Raw genomic sequence first — 25,908 nt, 5'->3', positions numbered from 1 at the left:
GATCCAATCTGCAACATTTATTAATATAAATAATTATGTATTTCACCAAAGTAAGTTACAATCTCAAACAAATTTTGACAGATGTATAACCTTCACTATGTATTAGTCATAATTATAGCCATCCTATGTAAAACAAGGTATCTTTCTTAATCTTAAGCCAATCCATTTACCAATATGGTAACAAGATCAGTATACTTTTAAGATTAATCAAAATACTACATCATGATTCCATATTAAAAAATGAAAGAGAAGTACTAAAAGAGATTTTCAAAAACCTATAGGATTGCGTTATAATGCAGTCAAAATTACAAAGAATATGATGATAGAGAAGAAGAGAAAGTAAAAGGGAGGGTAGGGGAGTGAGAGGGACAAAGGGACAGGCCACAGGGAAGTGTACCTGTTGAAAAGGGTTCACTAACTTTAAGTACATTTACAGCTTTTGTTAATATTCATAAAATATGAATTTTAGGAAACAAAAAATGATGAGTGATGGAGTAGTATATGACAGCAAAAGAGAAGCTAAATAGAAATAGGAAGAGCAGGGAAGCTGTTAAGGAATGTGGCATGTAGAATATAATGGCTGGGTAATGGGTGGTATTTCTAGAAATAAAAAAAGAGCATTTCACACCACAGACACTAAATACTGTGGGAGAAGACATTTGGGTATAGAAATATGTAAGTATTCACTAAAATTAAAGAGAAGATACAGAAAAACTTGAAACAAAATGTGAAAACAGTAAAAAACATAGCACAGTAAAAATCCACGTAGTTTTATGGATGAATACAGATACATCATCTTCATCTATACACTTAAATGAATTAACATTAAAACAAAAGCATTCTCATCTATTAGCAATGAAATGTATTCTTATAACATGACCTTTGTTCAACATAATAACAAAATATAATATTTCAATGCAATAGATTTTTATATTCTCTCTTAAAATATTGAGAGCATCCTCATTTAGGACATAATATTTAGGCTCGGTGGTCAAATCCTACCTTTGCTCTTTTCTCATTATATTACATAGGGAAAATTGCTTAACTCCTATAATATTCTCATTTGTAAAGTGGAATATTTGTAGTAAGTACTTTATAGAGCTGTTGAGTAGAGGCCTAAGATGCATTATATTCTATCAGAACTATTGTCATCATCGCTTTTTATTTTTTGTGTACAAGACAGAAAATTAAAAAGATGTATTAAATGATGAAATAAGAAAGCTATCTCTATTTATGTCCAATGTTTCTTTCAGAAGGAAAATGAGATTTAGATGAAAAATGTGATTTTTTAAAAAAGAAAGATACTAAATGATAGTACAAGTCAAAATGAAGGTCAGATAGTGTGTGGCCCATTTAGTACTTGAGTAAATGCTGCAGTGCTCTCTAAAGTATTGTGACAAATAGCAAATGACAACAAATTGGGCTTGAGGTAGGATAGGTGCATTCTCTTCTAGTTCTGGGAAACAGAATACAAAGTAAATATTAAAATATCGAGGTGCTAAAATTAAGATAACAGTATACTTCTGATGGATTTTGAGAAAAATCTATTCTCTTTCTTCTTCTGCCTTGCATTCTTTGTAAATCCCTCCTCTATCTTTAAAAGCAGAAAACATCCTACACAAAGCCCATCTTCTTTCCTGAATCAGAATGCCTTTTGCCACTTGTTCATATAATAAGTGTGTCTGCATTTAGAACCCATTGAGATAATATAGAGCAGCCTGTCTACCTCAGAAACCTTTATCTTCACAGCAAAGTCATTCTGGAAATATAAGGTATCATTTACAGGTTCTAGGGAATATAATGTGGTTATCTTTGGATCACAGCAGGATAGCAAGATAACAAATTGGACCAGAGCAAAAGACACTCGATTGTTCTGCAAGACTTAATTTTAGGTGTTCATAAATGTTTGACCAAAGAGAAACAAACTTGAAGCAGACAAAAACATACAACCTGAACTCCCATTTTTATTTCAGGTGTTTTAAATGTATATCTACGTTTGAAAGGGCAGACAACGATAGAGAATCCTCTATGGTCTTCGAGTGGGAACAAAGGACAACGATGGAATGAAGCTCATGTTAATATATATCCAATTACTTCATTTCAGGTAAGAAATAACTTTATTCACAGATCAAAGTGTAATGAATGCAGTATTAAATGCACATCTTAAGGAAACAGTAAGTAAAATATTAATACTAGAATTCTGCATAAGACAAATAAAAGTATATCCTCATTTTGAAGAGCTATTTTATGAAGACAAATGCGTCTGTGTCAGCATCCATCATATAGAATAATAATCTATCAGAAGATGAGTTATTGCCTAACATAGTGACACATGCCTTCATGTGTCATCCTGGAATCTGGGAAGTAGAGGTACTCATTTCTCTGAGTTTGAGGCTAGCCTGGTCCACAAAGCATACTCTAAGATATCTAGAACTACAGAGAGAAAAACTATCTCAGGAAAAACCAAAACAAAACAAAACAAAAAAATCAAACTAAAAACCCTCAAGGTATTTGCATAGTAATCTATTTCTATAGAATCATTTGCATGTATTTATTTACTATAGAGGATAATAGAGATTTTCACCAAAATGGACATTAGTACTCTATCTAATTTGTTGGATAACTTTAGATGGCATTTGAAACAAGTTTTATACTTCAGTCATTTATTACTTTAATCAAAGTCAGGATGTTTAAACAAGTTACTTTTCTTTCTGTAAATTGAAGTTAGACTAGTTAAAAACCAAAAAAGCATTTATAAAGATATCAAAAAATTTAATGACTTAAGATTTTTAGTTGAAATTGGAAATTTTAATAATCCTTATAAAAGATGGTATATCCATAAACCATTTCAATAAAGTTGGAAGCATGAATTTAATGATTTAAATAACTATACCCTACATATGTATATGAATGTATATGTGTGCATACCTGTGCTTTCATAAACTCCTAGCCAACATACACCAAAATATCTTTATTTGTTTAAAATAATAAAAAATTTTTAAATCTAATCACATGTAATATAGTTTATAGCTTTATCCTTATTTGAAAGTACTCAAATCCACTTAATGATATCATAAATGTGTTTCATTGATTCCTTTTAAGGGTACAGATAATCAGACTGATCTAATTATGCAACATTTTTCATTGCATAATTACATGACTGAGAGATTGTCTTCTAAAGCTAACCAAGTTAATAAAATGAATAATTTTTTGCAAGATTAGAGGATAAGAAATTAAGTAAGTCCCCAAGAAATCATATGACTATGAAAGTACAGAAACGTTTTACATCTATGAAGGATGATACAGTGGGAAAAACTGAAATACCTTAACTTAGGAAGGCAGAACTTAAAATACAACTAATATTAAAGTGTAAGAGTGTGTGTGTGTGTGTGTGTGTGTGTGTGTGTGTGTGCATGTGTGTGCGTGCGTGCACGCGCATTGAGGCTCATTTTTCTAAAAATATTTATGTTCTTCAGTATATATTTTGATTCCTAAGTAGGCTACCTCTTTATCACAGATGATTAAATTAAGTACATCTACAGTAAGGATTTAAGTTAGGATAGTATTATACTCTAGACAATTTTTTCTTCACATTCATACTAATTTAATGAACATTTGTTAAGTGCCTCCAGGGCAAGCATTGATTTCCTTAGATACTCCTACTTTCTGTCACCTTGAGAGGCATGAAGATTTAGTAAAAATTCTTGTAAATTATGCTGGAGAACTGGTATACAGGCATGAAAGAGATTTCAGGATATTCTTAGATGTGAACAGGAAGAGAACAGTTTTCATGGGAGGAATCTTGAAGTAGACATTAATGATGAAGAAATTTTTGCTTATAAATTTTCAAATAATGCCTGAACTACAGATTGGTTTGTACAAAAAAAGGGAGGTGGATGAGGTCAAATTATGAACCATATATGATTATTTCTGTCTTAAACATGTTGACAAAAAATGTCTGAGAAAAACCACAGTAAATATATTGAGAAGTTTGAAGTTTTGAATGCATGGGTATTGGGTGTGTTATAAGATTATATATGTCTAACTAAAAACTGCTTGAGTAGTTGATATTATCAAGGAAAGATTTACATAGTCAAATGAGCAAATCAAGGATGAAGCCATACAAAAGGATGTTTTAAGATTAACTGTAGAAGACATGCTTATCCTAGTTGTATCTTAAAGGAACTCAAATATTCATTGAATTAGAAAGAAAGAAAGAAAGAAAGAAAGAAAGAAAGAAAGAAAGAAAGAAAGAAAGAAAGAAAGAGAGAGAGAGAGAGAGAGAGAAAGAAACAAAGAAAAGAAAGAGAGAAAGAGAGAAAGAGAAAGAAAGAAAGAAAGAAAGAAAGAAAGAAAGAAAGAAAGAAAGAAAGAAAGAAAGAAAGAGAGAGAAAGAACGAAAGGAAGGAAGGAAGGAAGGAAGGAAGGAAGGAAGGAAGGAAGGAAGGAAGGAAGGAAGGAAGGAAGGAAGGAGAAAACCAACAAACTCAAATCAGAAAACCAGTAAATTGTACTTTTTGTTATATAGTTTATAAAATTCTCTTACAGGAAAAATCTAACCAAACAAAATGATTAAATTTCTTTGCAATCGGTAGAAGGTAATTGACAAGATTAGGTTTTAGTGAAATCAAAGATATAGGAGTTATATTTTATAGGGGATATAGTATCCACTACAGGAAAATTCTTTCAATGTTCAGTTTCCTTTAATTATCCTCATCTCCATGGAAGGCTGGGTACAGGCAGCTAGGCTACAAGAAGACATGTTCTCTCGAAGATCTTGTTTTGATTGAAGTCTTTGCCCTTATGCTCCAAGGTCTCCTTCCAGGAAAAGTACTCTCTAACCGAGTCTGGATCTCCTCCCTACCAGGATCCAGTTTCCATCATGTCGATGAGTCATAATCCAACAACCAGGCTGGACTCCATAGAGAGGAGAACATTTGGTCTTAGAATATCCAAATGCCAGAAACACAGATCCTGTTGTTGGTTCCAAAGAGGGTGACACTAGAAAGGAATTCTTCCTCAGTTTGTAGAGTAACTGGAACAGTCCAATGATGAGTTTGCTTTTTTGTTTTGTTTTGTTTTGTTTTTGCAACTCATGAAGGTCTAGATAAGATCTTCAGTGGAACAGTTCTCAGAATACCACAGGGACCAGTCATCCTTACCAAAATGCTTTCAATTATGGCAATGACACAAAGTAGTGTATATGTACTTGTTGGCATAATTACACTTGAACTCATCCAACCCAAAGGCATTGTTGGGCAGGTGAGCTGAGGGACCCTTGGCCTTGGGTTCAGCCGCCAGTGCTTTCTCACTTTAATCCATCTCCTCCTCAGGAGCTGAGGTAGCTGCCTTTTTGTCCTCTTTCCACTCACCCCCAGGCTTCTCTTACTCTACCCGCGAATCCTTTTCTTTCCTTGGTACATCCTTTTTTGACAGGCACTGGGCAAACTTCTCAGCATCAAACTAGGGGATCTTCTCATACAACTTCAGCCCTGAAATGGGTGTGGCTAATGCAGGTAAGGAACCAGTCTTTGGTACTGGGGAAGGCCTGGATAAAGAAGGCTCTAAGACCTATTTATAGAGCCACAGCAGAGTGCCGACCACGGTGATATCACCCATTGTCATTGACTATCATGAAAATTCCTGGTCTTCAAGAGAGAGACCAACAGCCTTACCCCCCGTACATTGGCATTTTCAGTGGCCTGTTTTGTTGTGCATGATGCCCTTGGTGGGAACACTCAGATGCTGTCAAAGAAATGACAGCTCTGTTAGCAAAGCTCACCCAGACCCCTCCTGAGCTCCTGCCTCTGGAGTCCTTCCTGGAAGCTTCTCATGGCTTACCTATTGGGGAGTATCATTACTCTCAAACACACAGAATCAGCTGCCGTCACCCTCAAATACCGGAACCCTCCTAGCAGAAAGATTTCTGAGAAATTCCAGGGTGCAGTTGGCTTGGCCAACATGGAAATGGGGTAGTGCAGATAGCAGAGGGGCCTGAGTCCCACTGTGCTGAGCAGCTAAAGCCTTACTGTTTTCAGGATGTATGTACAGTGTCAAAGCTACCATGGTGTGATTCTACGCAGAAGGGGCAAAACATTTACACGAGAATACTAGGAAATTAACTAAAACACTTTCAGTATTTAAAATTAATTGAATTGATTGTAGGAAATTTTTAAATTATAATAAGATTTGCTGAAATATGCCTTCTCTTCTGCCAGATTTTCACATTAGAGGAACTATGCAGGTTGCTTATTTGATAATGTTTTTGCAAGAAAACGTAGTTCATTATCCTAGAGCCAGCAAGGAAACTCTAGAAAGCAGTTGCCCCTGGAACATAGGGAGTGCAAGTGGGTAAATGGGAGACAGAGCAACAGGTCTGGGGTTGAAGTAACACGTTTCCATAGTCAAGTCTCATTTCAAGTTGGCCAGTCTCAGTCCACTGGACCTGGTTTCTCACATCTGTTGATTAAAAGAAGGAATGTAACTATCTGTTGTTATCGGAAATAAAAGGGGTCATTTAAATTTTATAAAGATGAACAAGTCCACTACAGACAAAAATGTGTTTCTATAGCTGCAGGTATTTGCATAAGATACACAGCATATGAACAGAAACATACAAAGATGCTCACAAATGTTAAAATTAAACTTTATTTATAGTTGTTTACGTAAGTTAGCCTTGGAGAAATTCTCTCTGCTATACTCAGTTCTGTTTGTTCTGCTATAGGAACCAGGATGGGTTTGTTTAATTGGTTCTCAATGTACTTTCCATTCCTTATGCTTCTTGGACTTTTCCATAGATTTATTGCACTGGGAAGTCCCCATTTTCATCTGCTTTCTGTGTTGATTAGCCTGAAGGACTCCATTTGACATTTCTTGAAGTGTAGGTCTGTTGAGGATGGATTCTTTTCACCTTATGTTCTTTTAAAAATTGATGTGTTCACCCTCATCTTTCCAAAAAAAAAAAAAATCATTTCCTCTTGGCATAACTCAGTAGTTTTTCTTTTAGAACTTTCAGGATGTCCTTCTCCTGTCTCTCCGTTGTTCCCAAGTGTGGTTCTCTGGCTGCACACACACTTCTGTCTATTATGCAATCTTCCCTTCTCTGGGTTGATTTAAGATTTTCTCCTTATTGATGGTTTGAAGAACTTAGATTCAGATATGCTTTCATATGCTCATATGTGTTCTAGTCTGTTTGTGTACAAGGTGATTTCCTGACCTTACTGGGCCTGTGGGTCCATTGTGGTATGAACATTGAAGGTAGCTACCTTCTTCCTATCTCTTTGTTCCCCCATTTTATCTTTTGAGAGTTCTGTTTGAAAATTTGATTTTGATTTTAATTAGCTTATACTTTACCTTGATATCTACTGATCATTTGTGTGGGAATGTGTACTCTGAACTTACTCTCCTTCAGTGACATTTTCATCTTAGCAACTGCACATTATAGCTCTATAAATTCAATGCTACTCTTTATACAAAATATTTTATTTCTCTTGATAATGACTTAAGCAGATCAAACCAAATCATAATTCACTGTTTGGGGTCACTATCTGCTCATACACATCTATATTAGCCTTGGTTGGTTTTAATAGATTGATTCTTCTTCCCTTTATGGATTGTTATTTAGTTTTCATTTGAAAATCTACTAATTTGGGTGGAAGACATGAATTTTAACTTAATAGATGCTAGATATCTGTAAAACTTTGTAAGTAGTGTGAAACCTTTACAATGATGTGTTTGCGTTAGTTAGAAACAGTCTATATATTTTAAGGAGGTAATATTTATTAAAGAAAACCACATTTTCTCATATTTTCCCTTTTCTCTTTAATCTCTTCTCCCCACCTCCCCGCTATTGCTCTCTCTCTTTCTCTTGCTGTCTCCTTTGCTTCCTCTCTAGTATTGTTTTTGTGCTTGTTTATATTGACTTTATTGTTTCCTCCTATTGTGCTTTAAAGAAACCTAAAATACTAACACAAAGCTATATGCTTAAAAATTACATCACCAAATATGTTATTAACCTTATCAGCATAACTTGATGAACAAATGTATCAAATCCAGACATGGTTAAGTGAAGCAAAACTTTATAGCATGCTTTTAGGGCCATATAATAGTTTTTTTAACTGCCATTGTCTATGTGGGTTCTCAATTCAGTCTCCTCAGAGTCAAATTTTCTCCCAGGTTTCAAACTGGTTCTATTTACAATGACCTGAAAACTCCATTCAGGGCCAACATAGGATGACTTGATTTCTAGTTCTCATAGATATCTGTTGGTTTTTATTATTATCATCATCTTTATACCACGGTAGGATGCTCTGTGACTTAAACCCCATTGTTTAGCTTATTTTATCCAGTAATTTGTTTTTCCCAACGGGGAAAAATTATCTGACTTCAATTACTTTGTTTCAGTTGGAAGCCACCAAAAATAAAGAATTTGGATCAGTGCAATTTTATCTAAATTACCAGCAAGAAATCATGATAAATACATTTTTTAGTTATGAAATTTGTTTTTTAATTTCACAATGCATTTCTAGATCTATTGACTGTTTATTTCATCTCATAGATCTTAACTGAGCAAGAAAACTCATGTCCTGTTATAATATTCCCTTTTAATTTGTTTTATTTTCTGTATTTTACTTAGAATTATTTCAAGTTAAGAATTTTTAACTCTAAAATAATTTATACAGTAGCAAGATTTTTAAAATACTTAGTTGTGGCATGCCTACCAAAAATCATGTAACATTAATGTATACTAGTATATTGTCATATGAATTAAAGTGTAAGCAATGACAATGTCATTCGAACCTAGATCTATAACATCTGAAAATATTTTTAAGTCAAGTAGAAAGCATGATATTCACTTTTCTTCTGCAACAGTAAACTGGGTGTGAGTGATTTGAATTCCTCTTTCACTAAGATTTATGTAGTTTCATTGATTGAACTTTTAAGTATGTTTATATAAAATGTATTAAAATTTATACACTTCCCAGGTCTCTTAAGCATTGTCAATGAATTTTCTTGGTGAAAATAATATTATATTGTGGTTTAAAATAAAATTTTATTATATTGAAATTTCTTTGTGGGCTTTTATATAGAATTAATTTATCATCATCAGTGCTTGTAAGAATAACAGATTTTGCTATATGTTAAAGGATAAGAACAAAAGTTACAAAAATACAAAATCAATATAATATTAACAATGTAAAATTTTCTATAATTTATATACTATGTAACAAGGAAAATAACTCACTTTTCTTGTTAATACTGTACTTTGTTCATAATATGGCCTAATTCCCCCCCCCAGGAGTCATCTATAAAAAGACATAATAAAACAATACTATTTTGAAGTTCGTTATTTTGCTAAAAACAATTAAAGATCTTTTACAGTCATATCCTCATTTAAATATTTGGAAATAGATTTTAAAGAAATTTATATACAAGTAATTATTACTAAATAATGAGCATATTCTTCTCAACATCACTACAGTCTGATAATAAAAATGACCTGGAAGTGATCTTGATCACAAAAGTCATGGTTTCATGCAGTTCTAAGTCTGACATGGCAAATCACATTCCAGGACAATGATTTGTATATCATGATGGTAGCTGAGTTCACCATTTAAAATGTTCTAAAAGGATGCAGAGATAGCTCTTTGGTTATGACTGCATACTGCTCTTGGAGAAAACCCTAGTTTGAATTCCTCTCACACATCAAGCAATTCATAGCAACCTGTAACTCCACTTTAGGGGATTCAATGCTTCCAGTTTCCATGGGAACCTGCATACATATATGAGGCACTCATACGCATATACATATATATAGTAAAATAAATATGCATATACATATATATAGGAAAACATAAAATTCAATTAATCTTTCAAGTAAATACCTCCCATTTGTAGCTCACAATGCATTTCTCTGTCTTCCACTGCAATGTAAATCTTAGTTTGTTATTTCAAATTAGAAGCTTTTGAGACATGACATCTAGCAAGTTGAACTGGAGCCTTGAAAAGTTATACTCACAGCTAATATTGAATAGTTTCTCAAGGGAAAAAAGTCTAAGACTACCCTATCTAGTGAATTGTATCACTTCCAATATCTTGTTTAATGGTTGAGCATGGTTCAGTTAATTTGTTGAACCAATAAGATAAATATCATTATTAACTCTAACTGCTATACATAAATTTTTTAGAATCATGTTTTTCTCAATGATATTTATAATCATTTCTCAAATTGCATCATTAAACTTCAACATTTTTCTAACTGCTAACAGCCAGAAGTTATCTGCCTCTTGTCAGAAAGAAAATACTTGTGAACATTTGCAAATGCTTCCCAGAACAGTAAGTCAATATCTGGAGATATTATATTATTTGATCCTTTGACTACTTCGATTCATTAGCTCTACACACAAATCTTCTTTGCTTAGTTAGAGATGACATCTGAACACAATGGTTTAACCTATCTGCCTCTATAGAGTCAGCTGCATATGCTTAAAATAGCTCTGTTTATCAGAAACTGTTAGTCTATTACTTGAAGCAAGTGTGTGTGCTTGATGTAATTTTACGGCAGAAACCCATATATTTTGAAAATTCCATCTGAAGTTAACCACCAAGAATTAATATTACTTTTTAATTAAAAATATTTTATGTAGGGTGTTTTGCCTGCATGTATGTCTGTGCACCATGTACATGCCTTCTGTTAGTAAGGCCAAAAGAAGGCCTCAGATCCCTTGAAACTGAGGAAATGGATAGTTGAGAGCTGCCATGTGGTTTTTGGGAATCGATCCCTGTTCATCTGCAAGAGCAGCAATTGCTCTTAACCTTTAAGTCATCTCTACAGTCCCAACATTATTTTTTTTCAATTAAGTGTTTGTTACATCTTTATTTGTTTGCATTCTGTGGAGACTATATGAAAACATTTAAATTTTAAAGTAAGCTTTTTCATTGAAGGAAATATTTTAAATAATGTCAACCTAGTCGTCATGCGGGAAGAATAAGCTGCATAATTTTACCCCTTAGGAAAACCAAACTCAACACCTTCTCCTTATATCCACATGATGTTCACTCCTTTGACTCCATTAAACCAACCTCACTGCCAAAGTGCAAAGTAAGAAACATTTTTAACACTGTGATGAAGTAGTAGTCAGCATAACGAAACTTCACAAACATGCTACAGAATTCAGCTTTTGAAACAGAGATTCCTCTCAAAGTGAATGTAATTTGCAGTTCATTCATATCATCCACACTGGAAAACATAAAATTGAATGTTCCGTGACATTCTCTTGATTTCATATTTGAAAGTTGCTACCAAAGACATATTTTTTAATAAAAGCTTGAAATGCCAAATATGACATATTTCTACAGAAAAAAATCTATCCCCAAGACCTTGGTTCAATGCCATCAATAAATCTACTATGACCTATGATGCATTTTAATTTGCAGTTAAAATTTAGTGCATAAACAGTATAGTGTAATAAATGGAGAACCAATCAGTTCAAAAGCACTCTATATATTCTCAATAGCAAACGATCAAAAAACTAAAACCAAGCAACTAGGACAGCACCATTAGACATGCCAAAGTAGACAGGGCATGTCTAATAAAACATCAACCCTACAAAGACCTACAGGCAACTGAGAAAGCTGGAAGCAGGCAGAATAGGTGGTCTTCTCTATGGAAGATCACACAAGTAGGTTGTCCAAGGCCAAATGGACAGTTCTGAAAAAGAAGCATACAGCTAACATGCATACTGAGCAGTTTTTATATAGTAACATATATGTATGTGTGTGTGTGTGTGTGTTATGTGTGTATGTATATGAGTAGCTACCATCTCTAACCTCTTTTTCTACCCATCTTCTTAATTTTCCAAAATAATGATTCTGAGACTTCTTATATATGAAAAATGCCTAGACCAATAACTTGGGCCTGTTTCATGACTAAATCATAGCATAATTATCTGTTTATTTTGTTCTAAGTCATGCCACATGGCTTGTTACCTGGTCCTCATTTTCATGACTACCTTCCTCTGTCTCTGGGGAGAATCTCCTTCCTATGCCTTCCTCTGTCCCAAAATCTCCCCCAGTCTGCCCCGACCCCCTGCCATCTCTCTGTCAGAATTTCTACCTCCCATTTCCTAACTCAGCTCATTGTTCATAGGCTGTTTTATTGACAGGTGAATGATTTGACACAGTGCACAAGATATTATCTTTCAACATGAATTCACATATATACTTGAAAAATAACTATTAATGAAAGAAGAGAATTTGAATTTGAAGAAGCGTGGAGAGGGGAGAGAAATGCTGTAATTGTATTATAATCTCAAAATTACAAATAGTCAAGCAACTATGCCTCACGGGGTTTTCTAAGACTATAAGATCTCTGTACCTGACCGGATTGGAATCCCAATAATCACAAAGTTACAAATAAATTTTAAAAACACTATACATGTAGTAAGAGTTTTTGTCAGAAAGTATTTTTATCGTACCAATAAAGAAAACTAATTCCCTCTTTAAAACTCATGCTAGGTTCCTATAGAGAGAAATCAGTCTGCTATAGTTAGTGGCCAACGATATTATCAATAGTTATAAATGTCAGTGAAATTAATGCGTCTGCAAATCAGCCAACTTTTATTACCACCCACTAATTCAGTATCTTGATGGGATGAAATAGTCCTATAAGGAATTGTTCTAGAGATAGACAGCCCCCTTGGTCCAGTATACTTCAGTTTTGTTGATTTGTAAATTAAATAATGTAATGCAATACATTGCCAGAAAACAGACAGCACACATGATAAATTCCTTTAGACAGTCTCTCTCCCCATCACTCCCTTGCAATCTAACCATAAGGTGTCTTTCTCACCTCTCCTGATTCAATGTTTTACCTTCAATGTAAAGATAGATCTGAGCCTGAAACTCTGATCAAGGGAAGTAAGAAGAAGAGGAAAGGAAAAGTAACAATTATTGATTGAATTGAATCAGGAGGCATGATCAGTATTATAAGGCAATGACTACAGAATATTTTATAGTGATAGATTATTAAAATTAAATTATACCTACCCAGGGAAGCAGCCCAAAATGCTTGCAGATGGTTTTGAGATTATGTTCACTTTCATTTTTATTTTTATATATAATCCTATTGTCTTATATTGGCCCCTTACTATAGACAGTGAGAATTTACTGAGTGAATATAATTGTATACTTCAAGGAAAGCTTGAAACTAGTCACTTTTACAGCTAAGGAAATATGCATACTGCTACAGATGATGCTAGCAAGCCTTGGTAATGAAGAATTTGATTCCAGCTTCCAATGTTTAAATCCCAAGTAGGTGCACATGCAGACTTCCTACCTAGCCCTGAGTGGATGTTTCCACGTCACGTCTTCACATAAGGCATATAGGGATACGACAGCATTGTCTTCTGCATGGCTGCACTGCAAGCCCTGTGTCTTCCTCCATAAATGCTATCAGCTCTCCAGATACCTATCATCATCTATTCAAAGTAATTGGGGGGAACTGCAAGGAAAGTCTAGACAATTGTGGATAGTTAATAATTACACCAACATTCCTCAGCCACAACACTTCTCACTTTCCCTGCTCTCTAAAATTAACATGATTGGCCACAAGAAATCTGTACAATAATATACTCAATAATGTAGAATACATAAAATAAAAATTTGTTCTTATAACTGCATAGTAAGGGTTCATATCTAAGGTCACCCAAATTATTTACATCCCCACCACTTGGCAGGCATTTTTCTGATAGCTTCATACTTTGCATCCGGACTACAATACAATTTCTTATTTCCCAGCATATAAAATTATTCCTTTCTGCCCATTTGATTTGCAGATTCAAAATCCATAAACTGAAACCTTGGTTCTGAGTCTCTGAACTTTAGCCTGGCCTTGTGCTTCTCTTCGGTGATGCAGGTTATCGGGGATATTCTCCAGAGACGGCTTTGTACAATCTTAATTATCATGAATAAATAATAAGGAAAAGCAGAAAGAGGTATTAAAATGTTAAATCTGTTAATTAAGACGTCACAAAACATGTCCCTTATTAAGTTGCAGAGAGTGTCTACCAGGCTGCCTGTAAGTGGAGAGCAGGGAATTAAGAAAAAACCCGAAAATGAATGTTTTTGCCTATTAATTGGAAACTTTTATTGAGAAAATTACCATAGCATACCACACAGTATTGATGAGCATGTCAAAAGAAATTTAAACTCTCTAGGAATAATATTAAATTTATCTTTGATGAACTATTTTCAAAGATAAACCAAAAGCAAGGGCAAACCTGTTGCACTGCAAAGCACATTTTCACTCAAATAGTACTAAATACGAAGAGTTTTATAAAACGCATGTATTACTGTTGTCTTTTTAAAAAGGGTTATTTACTTATTTATTTATTACATGTATATGAGTAGTCCACCTACATGTGCACCTGCATGCCAGAAGAGGACATCAGGTCCCATGACTGATGGTGATGAGCCACCATGTGGGAATTGAACTCAGGATCTCTAGAAGAGCAGCCAGCGCTCATAATTGCTGAACCATCTCTCCAGCATGCATTAGTATTTATTATCTTAAATTAGAGCCTTTTATTAAGTTAATATTTCTTTGGAAAGACCAAATTAATATTTTATTTCAAAGTTTATCTGAAACTATAAACTGCTAAATACATTTTATTATATTATTTTAACACCTAAAATATTTTTTTTTCTGGAAGAAAGAGAAAACTTGAGGATTAAAAAGTATTTCTAAAGGTTTTGTCTCCTTCAAGAGTAAATAATTAAATTTTTCTAATCATATTTTTGCTATCATAGCCATAATTTATAATGAAGGTTATCTGATATAACTCATTGAGCCTCTGTGCTCAACTATTGTAAATACTGGATATTCAAGGGCTTTTCACTAGATTCTAATTTATTAGTCTATAATTCATGAATACAATCAAGTTTTTGATGTACAATTCCAAAGTAAAATCACAGCAAAAAGTCAAAAGGTAAGTATAAAAAGCATGAGGAACCTATGCTATGTACCTGCAAAATATGAAAGCATTTTGACAGTATATGCTATTGTTCTGTTCTGGGCTTTAACAGATATGGAAAACATGATTCGTTCCTTAAGATACTTCTTGAAGAGTCATGCTATATGCTTAGAGAAAACTCAGACAATATATTTCTGCTCAATAAAACCATTCTAATAAATTTGTCATGTTTGTAGTTAATTTTTGAAGGCATTCGAGGTCCTGGGATAGAGGGTGACATCGCCATTGACGATGTATCAATTGCTGAAGGAGAATGTGCAAAACAAGACCTACCAACTAAGAGTAAGTGTTTCTCCTCTTAGTATCCCTTGATATATGTGGACATGATACAACAACTATTAGTATAAAATGTTTCCATTTCATAGAAAATGCTTAGTTTTAGTTAAAACTTTATTTCTGACTAAACCATTCAAGGTATGCTTAAGTCAAAAAGCTAGTGCAATGTGGCCATATTTTGAGTAACAAAATGATAGTAATTTCTTCTTAGTCCCATGTAAGATTAATTCACTGTGACTTTAAAAACAGATTTAAAATTTATTAATTGATGCTATTTTGTCAGGGGTTGGAAAATGTTTGTTAAAATATTTGGCAAATCTATACACATAATAGTCATTTATGTAACAAAAGTGTTTTTAACTCCAAATAGTTGAAATATGGATTTCCTAGAGCTATTATTGTTCTTTTTACAGACGTAGTTATATGGAAATTTTAGTATGTGTAGTTAATAATGGAGTAGCCCTGTTTATTCTGACATAATCTACTTCATATTTATCCCACAATCTTGTAAAATAATTTTGTTTACATCTAAGAACAGTTTAGATACTATACATTAATGATGTCTTCAAATTTCAACTTTTATTTCAGGCCCATTCTTAAATAATTAAGAAATGATATTTAAAAGGTATTCTAGGCCCCTAAATCTTTATCTCACATTATCCATTTAAAACATGTATTCAGAATCATCGTTGGAATGCATTCTGACTTCAATATTTTCTTAGACCTATCTGGAAACATTAATTCTATGGTCACACAATGATGGCATCACCAAGCTAAATTTCCACAAATAACTCATCAATAGTTTAGTATATTTAAAGTATATTGAAATTCTGTTGCTAAAGGGCTCTATGTACCAGAGCCCTTCAACTGAAGACATTTATGGAAAAATTATTACAGTCTAGATATTGAAAGTCAAGTATGCAGTTACAGCTTAATGGACCTAATTAACTCCATTATTTAGTGTTGTTGAAAAAATTTTAAAAAGCAGCAATGGGCTATGGTTGCTCATTATAATGCTTAGCATTTAAAATACACATTTTGTAAAAAAAACTTCCTGGATTTTCATTTCAGGAAAGGCTCAGCTGCACCCACATAAACACAGTCTGCCTAGAAGCCAGAGAACCGTGTACTCTCTTCAGAGACTGTGGGGTTTTTCAGTGATTTGAACCTTGCACTAAATAAAGATCATGTCCACATTGCATACAAATTGTATGTTTTTATATTTTAATCAAAATTAAATAAGTTAAATTTGATAAATTGAGGTAAACTTTCCAAATGGGGGGAACAAAAAAAAGAGTAAGTGGGAGTGAGATCATCCATGGGTCATTCAGGTGCTCTAGAACATTCTCATGGACAGGACCTTTAAATTAGTAAGTACACAGTATTATGTGTCTGCCGTATTCATAACTGCACATCCAGGCTGTTTCCGCCTTCTGCTTGCCTGAAAGTTAAAGCTGCTGTCTAATGTAAAACCTCATTTTACAAATTTACTTTCCATGATGAAAGTTCTTTAGGCACAGAAGCGCCATGAACCCCCACCTGGGATGTTTGTGACCTTAATGTCAGTTTTGGGTACTTATGTTCTTTATCTCTAGATTCCGTGGATGGTGCTGTTGGGATCTTAGTTCATATATGGCTTTTTCCAGTTATCATCCTCATCTCTATCTTAAGCCCTCGAAGGTGACCTTATCCTGGCAGAGGCTATAAATGATTCACCAGGCACTGGCATGAAGAAAGAGTCTTTGTAAATGGACACTGAAAAAACAAACTACCAAAGATTCCTCCACTGACTACTGACTCAAAAATTAAATAATAAAAACAACATTTTTTTAAGCACTGGGGATTAAAAAAAAAAGATATCATGGAAATATAACTTATTCCAAACTACATATAGAAGATATTCTTGGCCTGGGTACAAAAGAGCCCTTCAGGTGCTTTTGTGGCTAAAATGATTACAGCTTCATCTGGTTGAACTCTGGAAAAAGAAAATAAAAGAAAAAGAAAGAATGAGAGAAAAAGAAGAAGAAAAAGAGCTATAGAAATCCTCGTCAAAGCACAAAGTCATGGCTGGTTTTGTTTCAAATGAATAGTTTGCTTGTTACCATGGAAACCTAATGGCCTGCCAACAAAAACCTCACTGTAAACAGGGTACGTGGAGAGCTGGCATTTATTTTCCTTTCAAGAAGGTTTTATGTAGAGAATTAAATAAATGTAGGCCCTTTTACCTTTGGCTGTTACCCTTCCTTGAAAATACTCCAAACTCGGAATTATTTAAAGGTTTCATATCCCTCCCCGCCTTATCCCACCCCACTTTTACTGTTCTTTGGGTTTTGTTGTTGTTGTTGTTCTTGTTGTTCTTGCTGTTGTTACTGTTTGTTGTAGTTCTTTTCTTTTTCCTTTTTTCTTTCTTTTTTTCTCCCTCACATGGCTAAGCTAGATAACTGTATGATGTCTCTTTTTGCATGCACTACTATCCAGGATGGTAAACCTGGGCTTACATATTACACAGGCTTATCGGAGTTTGCTTGCGGCCACTTGACACCCAAACTACGTCATCTGTTCCTATGAAGAAACCAAACCACCATCTTTTATAAATTGCCATGGAAACCAAGTGCCTTCAATGAAACAAGCCTGAATAATTTTCAACTCAGAAGCTTGCACTGCTAGCAATGGTTTGTGTAAAACTATTTTGTAAACAGACGACACAGCCTAAATGTGCAAATTACAGGCAAGACACCCTAGCCGCTTCTGAAGAAGAAAGGACCCACGCTGCTGCGTAAACCCATGCAGACAAGATTATGTGTTTCACCTCCTAGACAGCCATGGCCTTTCGGCTTAATGTCCATAAAAAGTAACTTCCATTGAGACCAGACATGGGAGCAACACTTTTTTCTTCCAGGTTATTAAATGGGTCAACCAGAGCAAAAGGTTGTTGAGATAATACTTAGCGCAGAAGGTGGTAAAACACAGAAGTGATTTTTTTTTTTACTCTAACCTCCATTTCAAATGAGATTGGCTCTGCCTTTAGAGGGAACGAGGAAATGTTTGAGATTGCCGTGCATACAAACTCTGCCGCGGAACTGGGCCTGAAAACAATCTGGCTTTATTCTAAACACTGAAGGTAATATGCCTCTGCCCTTTAGTCAGACTCTGTGCAAATTGTGAAATATTATTTTATTATTTTAACAAGATTAAAAAAAACACTTTTACAAAAAAACAAAAACCTGTAAAAATGATTTTGAGCTACCTGAGGACAAACCATAACTTTAACCAGCCAGTTTTCCAATACATTGTAAATTTCACTTAAACCTGTTGGTTATGACAATTTGAAGATCTTTTTCCTTAAATTATCTCAGCTTTTAACTTCATTTAAAAAGACTTTTGTCTAAAGAAGAATATTATTATTATCTGTTCTTTCAACACCCCAGGATTTAAAAAAATTACTGATTATGCAAGTAATTGGGATCTAAGTATTAAATTGCAGCATTTGCAAATATTAATATAAAAAGCACAACAAATTGTAGTGGAAATGACAAAGCTTGATTTTTTTAAAACAACTGTAGAAATGTTTGTGCAAATTCAATAATTCAACTTAAAATATAATTTTACAGCTCTGTTCAATAAAGCCTCTTTCCAGGTGAGGAGCGATAAGCGGTATGTGTGTTTGTTGGGCAATATTTACTTATCATTATAATGAGATTAGTTATGCAATTTATTGGTTATATAATCGTGGGATAAATCTTCAGTGCTTCATACACAATTGATGTCTGCAGGAACAAATTTTAAAGAACATACAACACATTCTCTTTTATTTGTTAAACATGTAAGAAAAAACATGTTGTACTCTGTAGGTAAAACGCAAACCGACATGCAAGTTAAAATTTATTGTAAAATTTCATAGTCAGGTCAAAAGGGGACATATCAGAATACCTATATAATGATAGAATCAAAATGACCCAAGTCCCTTAACTCACACAAAGGAAGTAAATGATTATCATCATTTATTTGAATTAATTAGTCATATTGAAATTTTAAAAAATTTCAAAGTCATCCATCTATTCTATCAAACCAAAGATTTGCAGCAGGTGATATCTGGGCACTTAGCATGGGAAAGATCTGCATTCACCTGCATTTCCAGCATACAGCCACCCACCCCAGCTCTGTGCGCCCCAAGATGAGTAAAACACACGTTTATTTTATTAGGTCTTTTTGCATTCTCTCTGCCAGGACACTGATATGTGTCTCCTGTTTAAAGAGAGTCTCTATTTGTCATCTTCTGTCAATTGTCTTTAAGCTGATTTGCGTGAGGCTTTTGTAAATGAACTTAAAATGAAAAAACAAACCCTTAAATATTGAATTTTGGAAGGCACACAGGTCATGTCAAGAAAACTCACAGGGGTTTTTTTTTTCCTTCTCAGTTTTCCCAAGCAAAGAAGCTGTTGTGAGTGAAAATTTCAATTGTATCATTAAGCATTTATCAAACATTAAAGTCGTTCCTAAATTTCCACATAGTTAGAGAATACACTCCAGAAGTTAAAGAGAACTGGCTGGTACTTCAAAATTAATTTTTATTAAACATCTAAGAAGTTGCAGATGGTTGTGAAGAACAAGGGGCAATCAGAGGGGAAAGCAGACGGACTAGCGAGGTGGTGAGAAACTGAATTTCTCACATGAGATTTACATCAGTTAGTCAAACCAACAGAATCACGGTTTTTACATCAGATCAAATGCTCAGTTGCTTTAATGAAAGTAAACAGCTAAAAATGTGGAAAATTTTAAATGATTAGGATAAATGAACTGGAAACTTTGTGAAATCATCTTGTCTTTAATTGAAGTAATGATTGTGGAACCCTTAAAACACCTTCCCATTCCTAACATTGTTATATTTATTAAAACTGGACCCAATGACACTTTCCCCTTACCATTTTGCTAATGTGTCAGCTATAATTTGAGAAGTCTTGTGGGTTCCTGATTTTTTTTTTTAAACTGGGAAAGCATTTAGCAATCAGGGTTTTATTATCTGGGAGAAACAATATGCTGTGTCATCTCCAGTTATTGACAATAACTGATCTGCATTAGTTAGGAGTGATACCACTTTCATCAATTCAATGATGCTACTTTACAGGTTAACATTTCTAGAGTTGGGCCTGTTTTCATTGCAATTAGCAGCACTGTCATGTAGTGATAGGAGCATGCACACAGAGCTGACAGGACTTGAGTATTGTCAGATGTGACAAACAAGACTAAATATGATCTTTCCTTGAAAGTTAAAAGTGAGAAAAAAATATTGCCCAATCACACTTATCAGGTGTATGAATAATCATGGACTATGCAGTTTTGAAAAAAAAATAACCTACTTACTTTTCCTTTCTTTTAAAATACGTCTTTTTTTTAGGATGATTTACATACATACCTACCCATGATTTTCCATTTCCTACCTGTTTTCCTGTTATGTGTTTTTACAGTTCCAGCATGGATTATATGTATTACTGGTCTGCTGTGGCCCCTGGTCCCATGGGGCTTATGGTATTCAACAGATTATGAGTTTGGCCCATAATTTATATTCCTGTAAGAGAACTGATGATGCTTGGTTACAAAGTCAGACAGCAGACCTTGACACTAATGGCACTTCACATTTCCCACAGAATTGACTCAACATAGCAACGAGTTATATCTGAATTAGAATCTAACTAGTCTGTTTTACCATGTGATATACAATGAAAACAATTCCATTCTTTACTTGGACATATGATAAAATATAAATTACAGCTGTACTAACTTTTCACCAGACATGCAATTTTATTCTAAATACTTTATAATAATAAACTTATCTGCAAACAAAATGTGTAATTTGAATAATAATTAATTCATTTATTTCTATACTATAAACATGACTGTGGTATTACTCAGAACCATTTTAATTTTGTGTTTCTCTTGGTAATTTTAAAGTTGGTGACAGACTGGTCTGATTTTGGAAAAAAAAAAAAAACTTTTCAAATGATCCTCCTAAATTTGTGTTTCTTATTACAAAACCTATTTTATTTAATGTGCCTTTCAAATATCAGGGCCACTGAATAGACATTTAAACTGGAAAAAACAATTAACCTTCCCCAAATATATTCTGGTTGCTGACTACTTCCACGGTTTCAGCTGTGTCTCAACAAAGCAGAAGGCACACTCTTCTTGCCACTGGGCAGTTGATTTCAATGAGGAGTTATGCATTTTCTGTAAAAACAATAAGATCATAGGGTTCAATCCCAAGCTATTTCTTTTCCTACAACATTCCCTTTGTGACTAGCCCATTTCATTCATTTTCTTAGCATTGCTTTTAGAAAGAAATGTCTGTCCTTTTCTACTGTCTTAGAAGAAAAATACTACAAAATAATTTGATTTTTTTCAAATCTCATAGGAAAAGTTTGTTGTATATTCATAGTATATCTACATATAATTGTATGTGTTATTACATGAGTAAAGAAAAATTAAATCTTGACACTAAAATGTGAAGTATGTCAGCCAGGGAAGTCCCTAGTGGGTTAATGTCTGTTTAGAAATAGAAGTGAGAGATTGAGATAAAGCTTCCACATATTTCTATATGAATTACTTTATGAGCATATGGTCATTTGAAAATTAACAAGTCTATGAGTAGTGATTTCCCTACTCTGAACCCATATTGAGAATCTCAAACTGCAATCCAAAATTTGGAATAGGGCTGAGGTTAAACTCTGGGTAGAAACTGCAATAGTTTTCTCAAGGATATATTTGCAACTGATTGAATTTAATTTCAATTGTACTAATTTTCCATGAGTTGATTTGCAATGTATTCTTATTTTTCAATAAAACATTGGGAAATTCCATGAGTAGGGAGAAACTTGGTAGTTTTGCTTGTCTTCGTATGGCTCTTCATTGTTGCCCTGGGATTCGGGGCTTTCCTTTTTATTTCCTGAGTCTCAACAGTATATTTAAATGTATAAGTTTAATCAAATATGCATTGTGTTAAATTTATATGAATCATTGGAGACCATAAAATTTAGATTTAACTTAATTTACATTTTGATATTTTCCTTCTTCCAAATAGTTTCAGATAGTTGTATGTTATTTTCCTTGGAATTTTTTTCAATAAATGAAATTATGTTAAATACTCTATTAGTGTTTGGGGAAATTTTCTGCTGTCAATAAGCAATTAACTTAAAAAACAACAACAAAAATGATATTTAGAATGGCAATTAAAGCGAAAGCGCCCTGATTTCTTTCACAATTAAGAAGCCTTTGTAGACTCAATTCTACAGTGAACACAATTAGACTATCAAGATCTGTGTTTATTTTTACATCCTTTGAGATAGATCATTTTATATGATTATATTAAAGTAGCAGACACTAAAATCTTCCTAAATGAATGTGATTTAAGAATTATGGTATTATGATGTGGTGCAGTAGCTAGGCTTCTCTGTGAGACATGAAATGATCACAACTGGGTGATGCAATGATTGCAGCTGGATGATGTAATGATTGCAGCTGGATGATGTAATGATCGCAGCTGGATGATGCGAACCTGATTCAGAGACATTGCTCTGATCACTTATTCACAAGGACACTGTCAGCTAAAACACTGATCCACAATGATGAGTAAGAATCAACGTGTCAATGGAATTCTGAAATCTATCACAAGTTGTTGTTACTTTACTGCCTAATCAAGCTTAATTGTTCATTATCATTGCTATTATTCCCTTAAGTAAACCCTTGAGCATTTGGAATTAGAGTTATAATTAATATTTAAACTCATTAATTGTTTTTGAAAATCAGTTCTCTCCAAATGTTCTACACTGTGTTGAATTACAGTGTTTTAAGTTAATAGTCATTTTGTAGAGCTTTATCATTTTTCTCTAAGATACTAGGAATTATTCCTTAATTTTATGCATTTTTATTTCTCTGAAGAAACTATAACCTCATCTATGGCAAAGCTATCCATCCATGTCTTTATATCTACAGTAGAAAGGAGGTAAGGTGGAAGTGTGGGTTCTATGAAAAATGTAGCACGATTTATTACTAATTAACTTATATTTGAACTGAATTCAAAAGATTAAGAAACACTCAGAACTTTTACCTTTCAATGATAAAATCATTGAAATTTTATGAACAGAATGCATGTCATGTGTACTAGGAAAAAAAGAAAATCCAATTGCGGCAAAACTCTTGTTTTCAATACAAATATCTGGCATTTTAAATTTAACAGGCAATATTATTGTTTCCTTATTGTTTTCTTTTTTTGATATATACTCTCATGTAGCCTAGGCTGGACTCAAACTCACTTTAAGGTGGAGGCATACTTTCAACTCTGGATCTTCCAGGATCTAACCACCCAAAACGGGGTATTTTATGTGTTAAAATGTGCTAATGAAGTAAAATTAAAATAAGATAAGATAAAATTAAAATCAGAGGCATGCACCATAAGGCCAGCTCAGTTGTTCACAGTCAAAACACAAATGTTAATATTGTCTTGTAAAGAAAGCTCATGTTAATATAGAACATATTAGATTAATTTCACGTTTATGGTAGAAGCCCAGAATAAACATGGGAACAATGCTTTCTGGGGTCTTTCCTTTCAACTATAATTTATTAATTATAGGTTAAATGATATTTATTGGTTTGTTCAATCTACTTAGGACATATGAGTTCCATCTTAATTCAGTTTTTGCACATCTGTTGCAGTATAAATGACCTGGAGTCCAATCACCTTAATAAATATAAATATAGTAAGCATTAAACACTTTCAGACACGATTGATAATTTAAATTATAAAACAAAATTATAAAAAAATAAAAGGATAGAACCCAGGCAAGGTGGCTAAAACATGGACTGAGCACAGAATGATCATCATGATTTCAGGTCACACTGAGATACATAGTAAGTTCTAAGCCACCCTGCATTGCAGAGTGAGACCTCATATCAAATGTAAACCAAGCCAAAAACAAACAAACAAACAAACAAACAAACCTATTTCTGAAAACATACGGCAAAGAATAAATGGTAAAAAATTCAGAAACAAATAGTCAAAATCAAAATAGTACTGAGAAGAGGTAGCTCATCTTCTTTTAATTTTGTCTCTGTTATATAGCTAAATTCACTAGACAGCACTATTTGGCAAGTCAGTGAACTAAAAATGAAAGAATGGTATAACTGCTATTGTACAGCAGCAATATGGCACTTAAGTTATGGTGGGGGTATATTGCATGTTAAATTTTGCTAATGAAATAAACATACATCTTTTTTGTTGTTGTTGAATAGGTTTCATGAAATGAATTTGATGAAGTGAAATCATTTAAATTAAATGATTTCAATGATGATTTAAATGATTTAAATGATGGAAATCATTTAATTTAAATGATTTCAATAGAATTTTGCAAGTATCCCAAAGGCCTTTACAATGTTGAGGTATTGAGGATACTGAACGGGCACCGGTTCCAGATCAGTAAACTCCATGAAGCTTGTAATTTCTTAATCACCAGTCCATTCCTGTGCCCTTAGCAGTGATTTCTCTATTTTGTCTTCTTTCAAGTTATAAACACTCTTGAGGAGTCAGTTCCTACTATTTGAGAGTAGCAATTGTCCATCCACACAGCCTTTCAAGTAAAAAACTAGAGAGAAAAAACGGTGTACTTTCTGGCAAGAGCTAAGGAACAAAAAGTAGAAGCATAAAATGAAAAAAAGACATGCAGTGTCCAAGTCATGATTTCCATAGTTGTCCCAAGGACAGGTAAGACTACATGCCCAGGGCAGACAGGGTTAATGGAGTTAGAGGCAAGGAAAGCTAACAAGAGTCTGAGATAGCTCAAGCAATAGAGTGGTGAGAATTGTCGCTTGAAACTTACAGTGGTTCCCAGAGAGATGAGTACCAAAAAAATCTATGGATAATGTATCTTACAATGAACTAAAATACACCATCCACATCCGTAGAAGTGAGAAAATTTCCCAACAAAATGATTTTGATTAGGTACACATGTACTATAAAATGAAAATAAAGTTTTAATGAATTAAATAAGCTTTTAAAAGACTTGTAATAACTTTTTGTGAATATTTGACTATATGCACAGTGTTCTCATTTCTGCCCACTCTAAGATCAGCTTACCTGATATGTGGACCTTCTTCTTTCAATGTAGATTCATAGCAAGCTGTAGACTCATCTAAAGTACATTTCACTTGAATGTGTCCTTTATCAAGGAAGTTCTCATCACAGACTTCTTCTGTTCAAACTCCTCATCTAGTTCTCATATGACTCCCCTACAACCTCTCCTGTAAAACAAAGACCTGGCAATACTGTAACATGGTGTTCTGAAAGATTGATGGGAGATAGAGTCTTTGGAAAGCTCTTAAGCAGCTTTGAACTATGGATGCCAGAGTATCATTGAGCCATTTACTACCTCTTAGTGTGTTAATGGTTTTTAAAGAAAACGTTTCTTAGTGAAAATCACCCTGTCAGCTTGCCCATTTATCGTGTTTCAGAATGAGCCTTTTGAATTATTTCCAATTTTTCCAATAACATTACTTACTCAGACACACATGCTATTTACATGATTTGCCATTTTCAAAGTGATGTTAGATGTGT

General features: G+C 33.7%; 1 protein-coding gene and 1 pseudogene across 2 annotated transcripts in view; one reads left to right on the top strand and one right to left on the bottom strand.

Moving 5' to 3' along the window:
* The window catches only part of Mdga2 (MAM domain containing glycosylphosphatidylinositol anchor 2), a 766,587-nt gene extending 745,448 nt beyond the window's left edge, over positions 1 to 21,139 (top strand). The window contains exons 15-18 of one of the 2 annotated variants that reach the window (XR_015045223.1): positions 1,974 to 2,104; positions 15,209 to 15,314; positions 16,904 to 17,456; positions 17,818 to 21,139. Coding sequence is in view for 1 of the 2 variants with exons in the window: in XM_021179084.3 (XP_021034743.1) it covers positions 1,974 to 2,104; positions 15,209 to 15,314; positions 16,904 to 16,992 (326 nt within the window). In the remaining variant the exon portion in view is untranslated. Of the gene's footprint in view, positions 1 to 1,973; positions 2,105 to 15,208; positions 15,315 to 16,903 lie in introns of both variants that reach the window. The other variant, XM_021179084.3, reaches the window with a different exon arrangement.
* Positions 4,744 to 5,619, bottom strand: LOC110307262 (elongation factor 1-gamma pseudogene; annotated as a pseudogene).
* Positions 21,140 to 25,908: the final 4,769 nt, after the last annotated feature.

This window comes from Mus caroli, unplaced genomic scaffold, assembly GCF_978045245.1.
Source record: "Mus caroli unplaced genomic scaffold, Mus_caroli_1 scaffold_14, whole genome shotgun sequence".
Lineage (NCBI taxonomy): Eukaryota > Metazoa > Chordata > Mammalia > Rodentia > Muridae > Mus > Mus caroli.
The sequence above is the reverse complement of the archived record's forward strand: the minus strand, read 5'-3'. Positions and strand labels throughout refer to the sequence as shown.